This window comes from Aethalodelphis obliquidens, unplaced genomic scaffold (genome assembly GCF_003676395.1).
Source record: "Aethalodelphis obliquidens isolate GAN/ISIS:26980383/991018 unplaced genomic scaffold, ASM367639v1 scaffold2, whole genome shotgun sequence".
Classification (NCBI taxonomy): Eukaryota; Metazoa; Chordata; class Mammalia; order Artiodactyla; family Delphinidae; genus Aethalodelphis; species Aethalodelphis obliquidens.
Window position 1 is genome coordinate 72566856 of NW_020837946.1, and position 19826 is coordinate 72586681.

Consider the following 19826-nt stretch of genomic DNA (forward strand, 5'->3'; position numbering starts at 1 on the left):
TTCTAGTATAGTTTTTAGCGCTTGTTATCTTTGGTGCATTTGTTTTTTGGTTTGGCTGCTCTCTTCTTTCTTTTTTTTTATTTTTAATTTATTTTATTTTTAATAATTTTCTTATTTTTTAATTTTAATAACTTTTTCTTTTCTTTTTTTTCTTTCATTTATTCTCCCTTTTCTTCTGAGCCATGTGGCTGACAGTATCTTGGTGCTCTGGCTGGGTGTCAGGCCTGTGCCTCTGAGGTAGAAGAGCCAAGTTCAGGACATTGGTCCACCAGAGACCTCCTGGCTCCATGTAATATCAAATGGTGAAAGCTCTCCCAAGATCTCCATCTCAATGCTAAGACCCAGCTCCCCTCAATGATCAGCAAGCTCCAGTGCTGGACACCCCATGCCAAACTAGCAAGACAGGAACACAACCCAACCCATTAGCAGAGAAGCCACCCAAAATCATAATAAGGTCACAGACACCCCAAAACACACCACCAGACATGGTCCTGCCCACCAGAAAGACAAGATCCAGCCTCATCCACCAGAACACAGGCACTAGTCCCCTCCATCAGGAAGCCCACACAACCCACTGTGCCAAACTTAGCCACTGGGGGCAGACAGCAAAAACAACAGGAACTACGAACCTGTATCCTGCGAAAAGTAGACCCCAAACACAGTAAGTTAAGCAAAATGAGAAGACAGAGAAACACACAGTAGATGAAAGAGCAAGGTAAAAACCCACCAGACCAAACAAATGAAGAGGAAATAAGCAGTCTACCTGAAAAGAATTCAGAGTAATGATAGTAAAATAATCCAAAACCTTGGAAATAGAATGGAGAAAATATAAGAAATGTTTGTAACAAGGACCTAGAGGAAAGAAAGAGCAAACAATAAATGATGAACAAAAAATAAATGAAATTAAAAATTCTCTAGAAGGAATCAGTAGCAGAATAACTGAGGCAGAAGAACGGATAAGTGACCTGGAAAATAAAATAGTGGAAATAACTACTGCAGAGCAGAATAAAGAAAAAAGAATGAAAACAATTGAGGATAGTCTTGGAGACATCTGGGACAACATTAAATGCACCAACATTCGAATGATATGGGTCCCAGAAGAAGAGAAAAAGAAAGGGACTGAGAAAATATTTGAAGAGATTATAGTTGAAAACTTCCCTAATACGGGAAAGGAAATAGTCCATCAAATCCAGGAAGCACAGAGAGTCCCATACAGGATAAATCCAAGGAGAAACACAATAAGACACATATTAATCAAACTATCCACAATTAAATACAAAGGAAAATTATTAAAAGCAGCAAGGGAAAAACGACAAATAACATACAAGGTAATTCCCATAAGATTAACAGCTGCTCTTTCAGCAGAAACTCTGCCAGCCAGAAGGGAGTGGCAGGACATATTTAAAGTGATGAAAAGGAAAAACCTACAACCAAGATCACTCTACCCAGCAAAGATCTCATTCAGATTAGACGGAGAAATTAAAACCGTTACAGACAAGCAAAAGCTAAGAATTCAGCACCAAAAACCCAGCTTTACAACACATGCTAAAGGAACTTCTCTAGGCAGGAAATACAAGAGAAGGAAAAGACCTACAATAACAAACCCAAAACAATTAAGAAAATGGTAATAGGAACATACATATTGATAATTACCTTAAATGTAAATGGATTAAATGCTCCAACCAAAAGACATAGACTGGCTGAACGGATACAAAAACAAGATGCGTATATATGCCATCTACAAGATACCCACTTCAGACCGAGGGACACATACAGACTGAAAGTAAGGGGATGGAAAAAGATATTCCATGTAAATGGAAATCAAAAGAAAACTGGAGCAGCACTTCTTATATCAGACAAAATAAAGACTATTACAAGAGACAAAGGACACTACATAATGATCAAGAGATCAATCCAAGAAGAAGATATAACAATTTTAAATATTTTTGCACCCAAAATAGGAGCACCTCGATATATAAGACAAATGCTAACAGCCATAAAAGGGGAAATCAACAGTAACACAATCATAGGAGGGGACTTTAACACCCCACTTTCACCAATGGACAGATCATCCAAAATGAAAATAAATAAGGAAACACAAGCTTTAAATGATACATTAAATAAGATGGACTTAATTGATATTTATAGGACATTCCATCCAAAACATCAGAATACACTTTCTTCTCAAGGGCTCATGGAACGTTCTCCAGGATAGATCATATCTTGGGTCACAAATCAAGCCTTGGAAAATTTAAGAAAATTGGAATCGTATCAAGTATCTTCCAACCACAATGCTATGAGACTAGATGTCAATTACAGTAAAAAATCTGTGAAAAATACAGACACATGGAGGCTAAACAATACACTACTTAATAACCAAGAGATCACTGAAGAAATAAAAAAATACCTAGAAACAAATGACAATGAATACATGACGACCCAAAACCTATGGGATGCAGCAAAAGCAGTTCTAAGACAGAAGTTTGTAGCAATACAATCCTACCTCAAGAAACAAGAAACATCTCAAATAAAGAACCTAACCTTACACCTAAAGCAATTAGGGAAAGAAGAACAAACCAAAAAACAAAAACCCTAGAGTTAGCAGAAGGAAAGAAATCATAATGATCAGATCAGAAATAAATGAAAAAGAAATGAAGGACACAACAGCAAAGATCAGTAAAACTAAAAGCTTATTGAGCTATAGCTCAAATAAACCTACCTGCTTATTTGAGAAGATAAAGAAAATTGATAAACCATTAGCCAGACTCACCAAGAAAAAAAGGGAGAAGACTCAAATCAACAGAATTAGAAATGAAAAAGGAGGAGTAACAACTGACACTGCAGAAATACAAAGGATCATGAGAGATTACTACAAGCAACTCTATGCTAATAAATTGGACAACCTGGAAGAAATGGACAAATTCTTAGAAAAGCACAACCTTCAGAGACTGAACCAGGAAGAAATAGAAAATATAAACAAACCAATCACAAGCACTGAAATTGAGACTGTGATTAAAAATCTTCCAACGAACAAAGCCCAGGAACAGATGGCTTCACAGGCGAATTCTATCAAACATTTAGAGATGAGCTAACACTTATCATTCTCAAACTCTTCCAAACTATAGCAGAGGGAGGAACACTCCCAAAGTCATTCTAGAGGCCACCATCATCCTGATACCAAAACCAGACAAAGATGCCACAAAGAAAGAAAACTACAGGCCAATATCACTGATGAACATAGATGCAAAAGTCCTCAACATAATACTAGCAAACAGAATCCAACAGCACATTAAAAGGATCATACACCATGATCAAGTGGTGTGTATCCCAGGAATGCAAGGATTCTTCAATATATGCAAGTCAGTCTATGTGATACACCATATTAACAAATTGAAGGATAAAAACCATATGATAATCTCAATAGATGCTGTAAAAGCTTTTGACAAAATTCAACACCCATTTATGATAAAAACCCTTCAGAAAGTAGGCATAGAGGGAACTTTCCTCAACATAATAAAGGCCATATATGACAAGGCCATATATGACAAACCCACAGCCAACATTGTTCTCAATGGTGAAAAACTGAAACCATTTCCACTAAAATCAGGAACAAGACAAGGTTGTCCACTCTCACCACTATTATTCAACATAGTTTTGGAAGTTTTAGCCCCAGCAATCAGAGAAGAAAAAGAAATAAAAGGAATCCAAATTGGAAAAGAAGAAGTAAAGCTGTCATTGTTTGCAGATGACATGACACTATATATAGAGAATCTTAAAGATGCTACCAGAAAATTACTAGAGCTAATCAATGAATTTGGTAAAGTAGCAGGATACAAAGTTAATGCACAGAAATCTCTTGCATTCCTATACACTAATGATGAAAAATCTGAAAGAGAAATTAAGAAAACACTCCCATTTACCACTGCAACAAAAAGAATAAAATACCTAGGAATAAACGTACCTAAGGAGACAAAAGACCTGTATACAGAAAACTATAAGACACTGATGAAAGAAATTAAAGATGATTCAAACAGATGGAGAGATATACCATGCTCTTGGTTTGGAAGAATGAACAGTGTGAAAATGGCTATAGTACCCAAAGCAATCTACAGATTCAGTGCAATCCCTATCAAACTACCAATGGCATTTTTCACAGAACCAGAACAAAAAACTTTACAATTTGTATGGAAACACAAAAGACCCTGAATAGCCAAAGCAATGTTGAGAAAGAAAAATGGAGCTGGAGGAATCAGGCTCCTGGACTTGAGATTATACTACAAAGCTACAGTAATCAAGACAGTATGGTACTGGCACAAAAACAGAAATATAGATCTGTGGAATAGGATAGAAAGCCCAGAGATAAACCTACGCACGTATGGTCACCTTAATTTTGATAAAGGAGGCAAGAATATACAATGGAGAAAAGACAGCCTCTTCAGTAAGTGGTGCTGCGAAAACTGGACAGCTACATGTAAAAGAATGAAATTATAACACTCCCTTACACCATAGACAAAAATAAACTCAAAATGGATTAAAGACCTAAATGTAAGGCCAGACACTGTCAAACTCTTAGAGGAAAACATAGCCAGAACACTCTATGACATAAATCACAGCGAGATCCTTTTGACCCACCTCCTAGAGAAATGGAAATAAAAGCAAAAATAAACAAATGTGACCTAATGAAACTTAAAAGGTTTTGCACAGTGAAGGAAACCATAAAGAAGAGGAAAAGACAACCTCCAAATGGTAGAATATATTTGCAAATGAAGCATCTGACCAAGGATTAATCTCTAAAGTATACAAGCAGGTCATGCAGCTCAATATCAAACAAACAAAAAATCCAATCCAAAAATGAGCAGAAGATCTAAATCGACATTTCTCCAAAGAAGATATACAGATTTCCAACAAACTCATGAAAGGATGTTCAACATCACTAATCATTAGAGAAATGCAAATCAAAAGTATAATGAGGTATCATCTCACACCATTGAGAATGGCCATGATCAGAAAATCTACAAACAATAAATGCTGGAAAGGTTGTGGAGAAAAGGGAACACTCTTGCACTGTTGGTGGGAATATAAATTGATACAGCCACTATGGAGAACAGTATGGAGGTTCCTTAAAAAAATAAAAATAGAACTACCATATGACCCAGCAATCTCACTACTGGGCATATACCCTGAGAAAACTATACTTCAAAAAGAGTCATGTACCACAATGTTCATTGCAGCTCTATTTACAATATCCAGGACATGTAAGCAACCTAAGTGTCCATTGACAGATGAATGGATAAAGAAGATGTGGCACATATATACTGTGAAATATTACTGGGCCATAAAAGGAAACGAAATTGAGTTATTTGTAGTGAGGCGGATGGACCTAGAGTCTGTCATACAGAGTGAAGTAAGTCAGAGAAAATCAAATACCATATACTAACACATATATATGGAATGTAAAAAAAAAAAAAATGGTTTTGAGGAATCTAGGGGCAGAACAGGAATAAAGCCGCAGATGTTGAGAATGGACTTGAGGACACGGGGAGGCGGAAGGGTAAGCTGGGATGAAGTGAGAGAGTGGTATGGACATATATACACTATGAAATGTAAAATCGATAGCTAGTGGGAAGCAGCCGCATAGCACAAGAGATCAGCTCGGTGCTTTCTGACCACCTAGAGGGGTGAGATAGGGAAGGTGGGAAGGAGATGCAAGAGGGAGGAGATATGGGGATATATGTATATGTATAGCTGATTCACTTTGTTATAAAGCAGAAACTAACACACCATTGTAAAGCAGTTATACCCCAATAAATATGTTTAAAAAAATTCATCAATCTAGAAATAAATGGACAATTTTATTTGAGCCATCCTGAAGATTATTACCTGGAGACAGTCTTTCAGAAAGCTCTGAGGGCTGTTCCACCAGTTATATGTCAAAGCACAGTTATATAAATTTCTGAGACATAGAGTTATAAGTCAAATGACAGATTACACAATCCAGATCTGTGCTTACAAAGCTAATAGTGGGTCATCATAACCCATTAAAAGATTAAGGAGAAAGGTGATCTCCTGAGGAGGTCTGGTTAATGCAGATGCACAGTACACTCTGCAGGGGAGGGAAGAGGGCCAAGCAGGCAGATGAAAATTTTGTTTAAATTTTTTTTGTCTTGCCCTCAGATATAAATTTTATTTCATCAAGGTCATAGTTAAGTTTGAACCATATAGTGTTGGGGAAGAAGAATTTTCCTCTACCGTTCTAGGTTCTTCTGGTTGTTCTAATAATTAAATTGACATGAGACAGATTAACAGGGGAAAATCACACTAAAGTTTAATAGCTTGTATACGTGGGCGAGTCCCAGGAAAACTGAGTAAGTCTCCAATATGACCAAAGCCCTCACCTTAAATACCAGAGGGAACTGCAAGTGGGAAGGCCTTGAAGCAGAATGAACTTGGTATGTTTGAGAAATAGAAAGACCAATGTGGTTGGAATGTGTGAATGAGATGAGGGTAGAGAGATGATCAAAGGCAAGATCATCCAGGGCCTTATAGGCCATTTAAAGAAGTTTGGATACTATCTTAAAGGGTATGGGTACAATTGAAGGGATTCAACAAGGTCAGCTTAGAGTTTTTAAGAGGTTACTTGGGCTGCTGTTTGGAGAATGCACTGTAAAGGTACAAAGTAGAATGCCTCTGTCATCCAGGCAGGAGGTGATGGGAGCTTGAGGCAATGCAGGTGGACAGATTAGATGTGCAAAATCTTCCAGAGTGAAAAAGAATCTTAATGGATAGGATATGGGTATGAGTAGAAGGCAGATGGTATGAGGATTGTCAATATTATCAAAGGCTTAAAACAAGAGACCCTATAGAAATTACACACTGAGGTTTATCCCTAGATTCCTAAAGCTGGTGAGCAATCTCCGTGATTCTTGGTAACTTGGCAGAGTTTCTGAAAATCATGGACTTGTGTGACTTCTTCTTCCATTTAAGAAGATTTAGGTTACTGCAAAGGCCACTAGACACGATCAGTTCAACCTAGTAGATATGGAACGAAAATGTATGAAAAATGTGTTCTGTTATTTAAAGAACCACTTGACTAGTATCTTGCCCTGGGGGTGCCATAAAAAGATGTCAGTTCAGTTTGGTGCTCCTCAGGTTGGGTTCTTAGGAAGGAGACGCTGAGGCAGAGTTTGGAGTGCTAGATATTTATCAGGAACCCATACCTGTGAAAGGAAGAAGGGAGAAGCAAGATTGGGCAAATAAAAAACTCAATTTCAATGCAGGTCCAACAAAGTGTGGGTCAACCCCGAAGGGAGCTCTGGAGCAAATATTGCCCATCAGAGTGACCTGCATTAAGCCCAAACTGCTGGGTCTTTACATCCTTGCCTCACTCTGTCATTGGGTATAGGCTACCCCAGGAATGGTGTGCCGCTGTTCTCTGCAGCTGAGTCCAACCCTGAAGCTGGTGACAGGTAACCACCAAGTGCTTTCTAGAAGTGGATTGCACATCCCCATATCCACCACAAGTACTGCATTGCTGAAGAGAAGTAATAAGTAATTTGCCTAGCTGCTTTATTCTTTAATTTAGGTGTTTCTTTCCTCTCGAGAACTCAAGATAAAACATACACAATTTTTTAATCACAAAATATTTACCAGTCACTGGGACAATCCAAGAGAGGGTAACTAAGAGATAAGAGATTGGTTGGAGAAACCAAGATCAGGAAAAGCACACAGAGAAAAAACTAATGGAAGGAGGCTTCTAGGAGCAAAGAGAAACAAATTTTAATAAAATACATGGAGTTATGGCATCCGGTCCTGGACATTATTTCAAAAATCACTACAATGAACATATCTTTAAAACAGTTTTTAAAATTACATTGTAAAAAGTTATTAGCTCTCTTTTGTTTCCTTGACAGATATGGAAAACATGGATAAAAGAGACCGACCATTCATGACAGTTCAGAAAAATGATACCTCAGGTATTTTTTCTACTTCTAAGCCTGTTTTATGATTTATGGTGGATTATTGGTGATATAAAATTGGAATGTTGATTTTCAAAAGTTTAATAATGGAAGGTTCATTTTTTGGTCACATTGAAGATTTCTCCAGTTCCCTTACAATAGTCAGGCCAACCATTCTTTCCTGTGCTTGTCCTTAAGTCGTTTGGGAGCTTCTTGCAGTCATGTGATCCATGACATACTTAATAAATCTTAATTGCCTTACAACGCACAGCTGACTTTTTCACATCATTGAGGCAATGATGCTTGAATTACCCAAATTTTTATACTTCATGCTACTTGGCCTTAGAGTATCCTCTACCTATGTTTTACTTTATCAAAATAGTTAGTATCAAACTAAACTAGGACATTTTATATGCTTGGATGGAGAATGGCTGCCCAAACATTTTGTATCATTTTAATCTTATCTGGCCTATTAAATTTTTTAGGTTTCAGTTTCAACCTTTTTTCGTATTTAATTGAAATCAATTTTTCTAAGTTAAAAATGCAGCTATGACTTTAAAAATTCTATTTACTTAATTTGATTCATAAGAATGTGATACTTAAATATTCACAGTTGATGACTAACACATTTTAAATAAAAAGAATGGTCACACTTTGTAACTTGACAATATAATTTTCTAAAATTCTCAATGTACTAACTTAAATGGAAGTATTCCTTTTATGCCCTTTTAGAAGTAATTTTATGCAAGGAATATAGTGGTAATATTTTTTAAATTTCCAGAAATTGAGGTTCAAATATACTACAAATATTGCAATATATTACTTCTCATATTTGCTTAAAAATCTTTAAAAATAAGACCTGCAGTCAACATGTTGCCATAATTCTATTTTGACTTCCAATAACATAATACTATTTCTTTGTCATTTTCTGTTTTTGATGAAAAACAGATAATCTGGTATTTCGTATGAAAAATGAAATGAGAAGCACCAAGTATAAACCAGTAGACTATCAACAATTGCATGCATTAACCGAAGCAAAAAAATTAGCTTCTGCCTCTACGGAGCTAAAGGTTAGAAGTTGTGTGTGTGTGTGTGTGTGTGTGTGTGTGTGTGTGTTTTCTAGTTTTGGAAAATTGAATTGCTAGAAAGTAAAATGGTAGTTACAATTAAATGTGAAAATAAATAACATTCTAAATAGTTTTTAGAATCTTCCAACTATTGGTAATAGTGAATAGCAACATTTTTTTTTTCCTATTTCTTTATTTTTTTGGCTGTGTTGGGTCTTCCTTGCTGCATGTGCACTTTATTTGTGGTGAGCGGGGGCTACTCTATGTTGCGGTGCACAGGCTTCTCATTGCGGTGGCTTCTCTTGTTGTGGAACACAGGCTCTAGGCGCACGGGCTTCAGTAGTTGCAGCACACAGGCTCAGTAGTTGTGGCTTGAGGGCTCAGTAGTTGTGACTTCTGGGCTCTAGAGCGCAGGCTCAGTAGTTGTGGCGCACGGGCTTAGTTGCTCCACGGCATGTGGGATCTTCCCAGACCAGGGCACAAACCCGTGTCCCCGTGCACTGGCAGGCAGATTCTTAACCACTGCGCCACCAGGGAAGCCCTGTGAATAGCAACATTTATTGAATGCTCTCCGACACTGTGCTATGTAGTCTACATGCATTACTCATTTAATGTTCTTAACAACCACATGAGGCCTGAATTCAACTTTATTTTTAGAAAGATAGCTATCTCATTAATTTTCAACAATTTCTAACATAATCTAAAAAAAATAAAAATTGCTAGTAAGTGCTAGCCATGGATTATCATCTAATTTAAAGCTCCTTCTGCAACACCATACAAAGTATGCCCCCAGGTGCCTCTCTTTTCTCGAATTCCCTTTTTGCCCTGATCTAAGAAGAGGTGAGCCTCGACTAGATTTGAAAGAGGTTTATGTGCAAGTGATTGTGCACAGTATTTTAGGACCATGGATGGGTTTAGGATTATTCAGGCAGTATGTTTCCCTCTTATGCAAATAATAGAGTACATTATAAACAGCATTTTCATTGCTTGGTTAAATTAAAAAATCTGGTTTAGCAAAGCAACATATTTAGCAATTTACAAGCTTTCATGTATATTTAATATTTTTGTGTTATATTAGTTTTACATAGCTTTTTATTGTTAATGTCTTTCTAAAAAGGCAACTCTCATGATTTCAAGGCACATTTGATACCCTATTCTGGGGAAATTACCATATATTCATGAGCTATGTCTCCTCAAACTAAGGAGACCACTTAAAAAGTAGGGCATTATTTGTTTGTTTCAGATATAGCTTTAAAATAATTTAATGTTATTCAAAGAAATTTTATGGCAAAATCACTTACATAACTATCACCCTAATAAAACTATTTTCATATTTCTGACTTCTGTACTGATCTGTTGTATATATACCATCTATACACATATGTATTGATACATATAATAAATACTTATTATGTGCCTTGAATATATAATGGTGAACAATATATAACACCTACCCTCATGGGGTGTACTATTTGCAGGAGAGAAGCCAGTGTTTATCAAATAAGCCCTGAAATAAAATTATATTAAATATAAACTCCAATAAAAAAGAATGTCTTGTGTATAATAACAGGACTTGATCCTAAATGGGTGGGAAGGCTTTTCCAAGGAAGTGACATTGTAATTGGAATCTCAAGGACAATAAGAATTAGCCAAACAAAAACAGGAGTGATGAGTACTCCAAATAGAAAAAGATGAATACCTTATCACATTCCAATTTTTGGATATTTAGGTTGTATCCAAGTTTGTGATATTGAAAATCATGTTTCCGTAAATATCTTCATGCATAGACACTTTATGTGGATAAATTCCCGTGATTGGGATGTCTGGGCCAAAAAGTATGAATGTTTTTTAGTTCTCTCCCAAAGTACTGTTGTAGTAAAGTTGCCACTACAAACATTTTGTCTGTACCCTTTTCGGTATTGGAATGTGTACAGTTGACTCTTGAGCAATGCAAGGGTTAGGGGTGCTGACCATCTATTGGAAGAAAATCTGTGTATAATTTATAGTTAGCTCTCCTAGTCAGCCCTCTGAATCCAAGGTTGCTCTATATCTATGGCTGTACATCCTCAGATTTAACCAGCTGCAGATTGTGTGATACTGTAGTATTTAGTGAAAAAAATGCACATATAAGTGGACCCATGCAGTTCAAACCTGTGTTGTTCAAGGTTGACTGTACATATATGTTCATATATATATTCCAAATATTATCTATATATCTGTTCATCCATCTGTCTGTCCATCTGTCCATCTATCTATTCCTCTAACCAGATGCACATTTTGGATGAATGGGGAATCGTTGAATGTTAAAATCAATATTTGGTCAAAGTGAATTTCTCTTTGATGATAGGATTTCTATCAAAGAGTAAACATATTTAAAATTTTAAATTATTAATGTGGTTTTTTGAGTTTGACATTAAGTTCAGGGACAATAATTTCTTAGCACTGTCAGCTAACTATAGTGCTTCTCCGGTCACTGTGTTATACATTTACGAGGTTAAATGGATGATCACTCTCAACTGACATTTTAAATAACATCAATAACCTTTTTGTTCACAGAATATCATTCATGAAGAAGCTTTTTAGTTATATATTTTCTAGAAATAACTTGGTACCTGGGATTCATAGCTTGGCAAATCTCAAAATATCTCTTGCCATCAACTACTGAAAATGGTTCACATTCTGTAGCAATCATTTTGACAAGCTTTTTGCTTCCATTTTTAGTCTCCATCGATTCATAATAATAAATAATTTTCCTTTGAAAGCATTTTTGTAATATCCATTGTTTTGAATTTGGTCAGTGAGAACAAAATGTGTCCTGGATACCTCATCATTTTCAAACAGTCTTCTTTCCTTTATACAATCTTCATTTTTTATTATATCTAGTTTAAGGAAGATTTATTGGGAATGTCATTTTCATGATTTTTGGACTCTTCCCTTCTCATTTAATTTAGAGATATCAACTTGACATTTTGCTTTTAATTTTTTCTTGTAAGAGGTGAACAATTCCCAAATAGGGCTTTTTCTTGAAAGATACATGGCTTAAATGGAATTAGATAACTGAAAATTAAATACAATTCTTAAAATTTATTTTGTTTAATGTTATGAATGCTAATATATCAAACAGCCTACATCAACTGGAATTATGATAATGTTGTCTCTGTTATCCTTTCTTATATTATTGTTTAACATTTTATGAAATATGTGTTGACTGAAGAATATTTTATTCTTAATGTTACATAGTTAACACATTCTCTCTTAATATTTGTATTAATTATCAGTCAACTCCCAATTTTTTTTTACTAATTAAATATGCCCATTTTTTTGCACATGAAATTAACAGCTTTAACAATCATTATTACTATGGCACTTTACTGTGACAATATTAAATGTAAACATACTCAAGCTGAATGATAGAATGTTAACATATAAAGCACATAAGAAGGAATTCCCTGGTTGCGCAGTGGTTAAGAACCTGCCTGCCAATGCAGGGGAGACGGGTTCGATCCCTGGTCTGGGAAGATCCCACATGCCATGGAGCAAATAAGCCTGTGCACCACAGCTACTGAGCCCGCGTGCCACAACTACTGAAGCCCATGCGCCTAGAGCCCATGCTTCACAACCAGAGAAGTCACCACAATGAGATGCCCGTGCACTGCAACGAAGAGTAGCCTCCATTTGCTGCAACTAGAGAAAGCCCGTGCGCAGCAACGAAGACACAACACGGCCAAAAATTAATTAATTAATTTTTTAAAAAGCACATAAGATTTTTGCTTCAAGTTACATCTAGAATGCTTAGCTATATTTGAAAAGAAATTAACAGTATTTTTAATTAAAAATAAATTAGGAAGTCTTGCCTGATTCGTTTGGCCGGTATTGTTATACTGATTAGATGTGATAGTGACCCATATAATTGCTGTGTTATTGATCATGCACAAATTCCAGGATGCCAGATGAGACACTGATGTGCACATTGAGTAATCTAGTCTTTCAAAGGCTGAGACTGAACCTGAAGCCAAATAGTAGATGTGGGCTGAAAATTGAGACCAATTTTTGGTACATTATATGTTAACTGTTCATTCCCAGTTTAAGTACAAAAGAGATCTTTACCATTATTTTTATTTGAATTTCTTTGCTTAGCAAGAATGAATATTTCTTGTCCAACTCAAGTAATCCATCTACTAATTCTTTTTTTTAAACACTATATTATGGAAAATTGCAAAAATATGCAAAATTGGAGTGAATGGTATCATTAATCTCCACGTAACATTATCCAGCTTCAACTATGAACAACTCTTGGCCGTTATTTCTTCTGTACTCCCACCTACGACTTCCCTCTGCACCAGATTATTTTGAAATTTCAGACATCATATTATTCACCATAAATATTTCAGCAGTATCTCTAAAAGATTAGGGCTATAAAACCCCAAACCCTACAATACCATTACTATTAAAATGTTCATGATTTCTTAATAATTTCAAATAATCAGTGTTAAATTTCCCTGATTGTCTCCAAATTTTTTTCTTAAAGTTTATTCAAATTAGTATCTAAATAATATCCATATATTACAATTGATTTTAATTTTTTAGGTTTCCTCCTCCATCCTCTTGTGTCCTTTTTTTTAATATAAATTTATTTTATTTTATTTATGTATTTTTGGCTGCGTTGGGTCTTCGTTGCTGTGCACAGACTTTCTCTAGTTGTGGTGAGCAGGGGCTACTCTTTGTTGCAGTGCACGGGCTTCTCATTTCAGTGGCTTCTTGTTGCAAAGCACGGGCTCTAGGTGCCTGGGCTTCAGTAGTTGTGGTGCAGGGACTTAGTTGCTCCGCACCATGTGGGATCTCCCCGGACCAGGGCTCGAACCCATGTCCCCGGTATTGGCAGGCGGATTCTTAACCACTGTGCCACCAGAGAAGCCCCATCCTCTTGTATTCTTATAATTTAATTTTTGAAGAAATTGTAGTGTTTATCCTTTATAGTTTCTTACAGTCTGGATTTTGCTGATTACATCCTGGTGGTGTCATTAAACATATTTTCCTATCTCTTGTATTTCCAGTAATTGGTAGTTATATCTGGAGACTTGAGCAGATTCAAGTTCAATTTATTTTGGTAAGAACACTTATTGACAGAATCTCTGCACTTGTCTTTTTCTATTATAAATTGTGCTGCAGTGAATAGCTTTGTTCACCTATCTTTTTACACTTCGGCCAATACAGTTTTCAGGTAGATTTCTATAGGTAAGATTGCTTGGTCAAAGGATAAATCCATATGAAACTCCAAATTCCCTTCTACGGGGGGTTGCATCATTTTGTATTCCCACTAGCAACATAAGAGAGAGAACATGTTTTCCCATAGCCTCACAGTGTTTTGTTAAATATTTGAGTTTTCGCCAACCTGATAGATGAGGAATTGCATCTTAGTATAGTTTTTAAAAAAATTTTATTTCTTCAGTTCTGTATTGAGTTATAACTCACATATAGTGAAGTACACAAATCTAAAGTGTACATATCAATGAATTTTGACATAGGTACATGTAACCAACACTGAAATTGTCTACTAATTACTGTTGTTTATATCTAAAGATGGATCATCTGGCCCAAAGGGCTTTCACGGTATTTCAGGGTACCTATTTAGGGTTTTATTATCTTGGCTCATTACAATAAACTACTTTCGAATGTATTACTTTTGCAAATTTTAATTCATCAGCATTTTGCATAAATCATCACCCACCTAAAATATTGCTTTCAAATGGCTTATTGCTCAGCAAAATGAATTGGAATCCCCTAGAAATTACTCTATTGAAAAAGATACAATTTTAAATCTTCTTGTTTGTTTAAAAACTTTATTTTAAAAAAAAATTTGGTCAAAGATAGAAGTAGAGTCAATGAGTGAATTTACAAAAAACTCAGGATGTTCTGCAAAATATTCGAAGTGTCTAGTGAAAAACTGTAGCTTTATTTTCACTTTTATAGTCTACTTAATTGGCCTTTCCCTGGGACCAAAGGCAGTAGCATTGATTTTTTTTTTAATTATAGAAATGTGTCTACATCTTTCACCAATGTGTTTTAATTTTTTTGTACAGTATGGACCAAATATGTCAAAGAAATCTAATTTTAAAAGTTGTGCCTGCTGCAACAAACTTCAGAGACTATAGATGGTAAATAGTTGGAATGAGTTTTAGGCATTCTTCAAGCAAACACAAGTGTCTGATTTTAGAAACACTACATATAAACTTTTATTTTTTCTGCGAAATAGAGAGATGGCTGTATGTTTTCCTGCAATGTCCTGTTCTGACTTATTTATTTATTTAATACATTTATTTATTTTATTTATTTACTTGTGGCTTCATTGGGTCTTCATTGCTGTGTGTGGGCTTTCTCTAGTTGTGGCGAGCCTGGGCTACTCTTCATTGCAGTGTGTGTGCTTCTCACTGTGGTGGCTTCTCTTGTTGCAGAGCACGGACTCTAGGCACGCGGGCTTCAGTAGTTGTGTCACATGGGCTCAGTAGTTGTGGCTTGCAGGCTCTAGAGCACAAGCCACAGGAGTTGTGGTGCAGGGACTTAGTTGCTTCACGGCATGTGGGATCTTCCTGGAGCAGGGATCGAACCCATGTCCCCTGCAATGGCAGGCGGATTCTTAACCACTGCACCACCAGGGATGTCCCTCCTGTTCTGATTTAAATGTACTTTTCTCCTAAATTTCATAATTGTAGCACTCTTAAGAAAAGATTTGCCTTTGCCTTTTTGTTTTTTGTTGTTTTTTTTTTTTGCGGTACGTGGGCCTCTCACTGCTGTGGCCTCTCCCGTCGCGGAGCACAGGCTCCGGACGCGCAGGCTCAGCAGCCATGGCTCACGGGCCCAGCCGCTCCGCGGCATGTGGGATCTTCCCGGACCGGGGCACGAACCCGTGTCCCCTGCATCGGCAGGCGGACTCTCAACCACTGCGCCACCAGGGAAGCCCCAACTTTGTGTTTTTTTAAGTAATGTTTGGGTTATTTTGTTTTCTTATACCCCTAATTTTGAATCAGTAACCAGAACAGTGGAAAGATAAACTCAAGGTTATGGTAATCAGTGAATGACAGCTAGAAATAGCATGCATTATAGTCGTTTTAGAACTTTTCTTCTGAAGTTTTTATATCTTCAGTATTGATCTGTTAAGCCTTTCAGGGTACTAAGTATTCTAGTAACAGGGAAAATATAAAATATGCATATTTCATCAAGTTTCTGATTTCAGATTAACACTTTTATAGATGTTTAAAAGTATTAATATGAAATACACAAGTTCAGCATGTACATGTCAGTCAGAGTCTAACCACTTAAGGATTTAGAATAGAGGGGTCTTTAATGCAGGAAATGGTTACACAGGTGATAGAGCTGAGAAGCCAGAGGACTGTGAACCAACACAGGGATTAGAACAGAAGTGAGTCATTGCCTTGCCTGGGTTGGAGGGACATTTAGAAAAAGCAAGGTTGTAGTACATCCCATAGGCTGAGGTTACCCAGAGATAGTTAGAACCATAATAGAAATGTCAAGAAATGATGGTGCAATGGAGAAGATGCAGATGCTTGTGGAGACCCCTCTGGGAGAGAGAAGGCAGGAGAAGTGAGTAATCCTTTGGCTTCTCCCTTCCTCCCTCCCTTCCTCCCTCCAATCCCCCACTACCAATGTCTCCCTTTGGCTGAACCCAGCTGGAAGGCAGTTGCTAGGGGTGTCTGAGAAACGCAGGCTGCTCTCTGATGTGGAGCAGACGAGGAAAATGGCCAAGAATGGATCTTGAGGTAAACAGACCCAGGCCTGACATATCTTATCAACACAAACCCAAAAACATTTTTTAAAAGTCATAAAATTCGGGAAAAATTTAAATTTAGTTGAAAATTTGGGTTTCAATGCTACCTGATTTTTCACTGTTTCCTTGTTTAGTACCTTCAGATAAAGATTTGCCTGAAATTTAAAATTTAAGTTTTAATTTAAAATTTTATTTACAAAGTCATGGAGTTGAAAGATTAAAATTGTATATACAGTTCAAGGTCACATTTCTAGTAGATACTGAAGCTGAGACTAAAGCCAGGCCTCCTAATAACTTATCCAATGACCTTTTCCCATCCAGTGCTGAAGGATCACATAAAACCAATCTGGGGCTTCCCTGGTGGCACAGTGGTTCAGAGTCCGCTTGCCGATGTAGGGGACACGGGTTCGTGCCCCGGTCTGGGAAGATCCCACATGGCGCGGAACGTCTAGGCCCGTGATCCATGGCCGCTGAGCCTGCGCGTCCGGAGCCTGTGCTCCGCAACGGGAGAAGCCACAACAGTGACAGGCCCGCATATCGCAAAAAAAAAAAACAAAACACCAATCTGAACACTGAGGTTCTATGTGATTCTGTTGTTTATGAGTTTGATGGTCTTGACCAAGTCTTTTAACCTCTCTGAACTTCACTGTCCTCATGTGTAACATAGGAATAACGATGCCTATGATGCCTGGCAGGGAAGATGTGTAAACAGGCAAGAAAATATATGGAATACTCTTGCAGATTTTCTGGGACTAGATGAATTAAGGTGTTATTTATTGTATGTACGGAAAATAGAATTACTTCACCTTTAGAAAGGTGCTAATGTTAGAAAATGCACAAATAGAATTGAAAAAGAATAAGTATTTAACTTAGAAATTACAGATTAAACATTTTTATTGTGGAAAACACTTAAAAGACATGGAAATTGCTCCTCTTTTGTTCCTTTAAATCTAGATCAGAAAAGCAGTGCAGACTTCAAAGATATCTAAAGAGCAAACACTAATAAAGCAACACAAGCAAGTGTGGTGGCAAGAACACCAAAGGCTAAATGAAGTCAGGTAAGAACTGAGAGAAACCTCAATTAAGAACATGCAGGAATTACTGAGATGCACTTACCTAGGTAGATGTTCTGTAAATTTCCATATTTATTAAACTATTATAATCAAAATTTAAAGTTACAGTTGAATGTGAGTTAAATTAAAATCCTTTCATTTCTTCAGTTTAATTTGGAATCCAGTGAATATATTAATATGGCTTTTCCTTTCCTTAGGCAAAAAAGAAAGATAATCTTTCATGTCTGCTAATCACTCTTCTGCACTCCCATTCATACATGTATTTATTTATATTATACTTAGTATTTTGGACTATAATGTTTTGCTTACATATTTGTCTTCTTATGAAGTGATAAACTTCTCAAGGACAAGCATCCCATTATATTCATCTTTACGTAGGATACATAGAAAGAGACAGATTAAATGCTTTCAGTAAATGAACTAAGGGATTCAAGTTGAGTGATTTCTAAATGTAACGGCATCATGACTAACTTGTTCAGTTTGGATTTTTGACTTTTACTATTATTTCCAACAGTCACTTCAAGATGAGTTAAAACAAAATAATGATTTTATACTTGATCTTAAATGTAATCTTTGAGAAATAAATTTTTTTCAAAGGTCAACCAGAAAGTGAAGGCAGATGTGTTTCCCCTCTTTTTAAGGCATATATATTAGTTTTAATGATGGTGGTATTTATAAAGTATGCTTTTTAAAATATATGCTTGTAAGCATATATTTTATATAAAAATAGATAATTTTGTGGTCTCATTCTAAGCTAAATTTCCAAATACCATTAACTTCACTTTTGACATGGGTACTTTTCATATTGATAGGAGTTTCCTATTCTGGCAAGTAATTCCTAAATGTGACATAAAAGACTCATGATTAGAAATAGTTTTACATCATTACATAACTTAAAACAGAGAAAAACAAAATTATATAGACTTTGTCATTCATACTTCCACTATAGAAACAAATCAGGCCCATTTTATCCCTCAAAATGTCACCTTTTATGGAGAGAACTTTTGAGCCCATTGGAAATTTTTTTTTAGATTTGCATAATTGAGATATGATAAAAACAAAAGCCATTAGGAAGTTTTAATTATTGTGCTCACTGATGCAGGCTCAAATGTAAGGATGCTGGAGAAAGTTTTTTATCTTGGCTGTTCCACACCCTTCTTACCGTGTATATACCTTGTTCTTGAGCGAGATAAAGGAGGCACATAGATTTCATTATGGAAAGTAATTCTTTTGGCTGACCTGGAATGACACAAAGGCGATGGAAATGAGGAATATTCAAGTAATAACGTTATGTCTTGAAACTTGTAAGGGTTGAAAATTAGACAAAAAAAAGAATTCCAAGATAACTTTCTGTGTTATTCTAGAATGTAGGCTAATTACAATGTGTATTCAGTGAAATTAAAAACTATTAGTGATAGGAGGAAAGTTCGAGAAATGGCTAGAAAGTTCGAGAATTTAGGGACCACCAGAAAATCAGGAGTTTAAATTCTATCAGTGTCTCTCAATCTTTAAAATCTACATTCCCTTTTAATAAAAGATGGAAAGTAAAATATTCTTACTCATCACCATAAGAGACTTCCATCTGCGAATTTCAGGTCCCCAGCAGGTAAGGGCCTCCAATGACATCTGCCTTTTGCTGGGTAACTTAGTGTATGCCGTCGTATGTTAAGTACTTTACATGGTTTGTTTCATTTACAGTGACCCTACGGAGTAGGTATCATTGTTATCCCATTTTACAGATGAGAACCTTGAGGTTTAAAGGATTAAAATTATTTGCATAAGGTAAACCAGCTAGTTTTTGTGGAGGTGGTATTGAATCACTTGCCTTTAACTCCTGTGCTCGCTGACCTTGGAGCTGTGCAGCTTTTTCTTTTTTCCATAGGGTTCCATTCACATCACCTGAGATCTAAATGGTCTAGGCTTACGAGAAAAAAAAAAAGGATTTGCC

At 36.3% G+C, this 19826-nt stretch overlaps 1 protein-coding gene across 5 annotated transcripts in view; it reads left to right on the plus strand.

The window, feature by feature from the left end:
• The window catches only part of CCDC148 (coiled-coil domain containing 148), a 266526-nt gene that overhangs the window by 88234 nt on the left and 158466 nt on the right, over positions 1-19826 (plus strand). For 2 of the 5 annotated variants that reach the window (XM_027130922.1, XM_027130940.1), the window contains exon 2: positions 7911-7973. Coding sequence is in view for 3 of the 5 variants with exons in the window: in XM_027130940.1 (XP_026986741.1) it covers positions 7962-7973 (12 nt within the window). In the remaining 2 variants the exon portion in view is untranslated. Of the gene's footprint in view, positions 1-7910; positions 7974-8903; positions 9026-17759; positions 17864-19826 lie in introns of those variants that run through there. The other 3 variants (XM_027130903.1, XM_027130913.1, XM_027130930.1) reach the window with 3 other exon arrangements.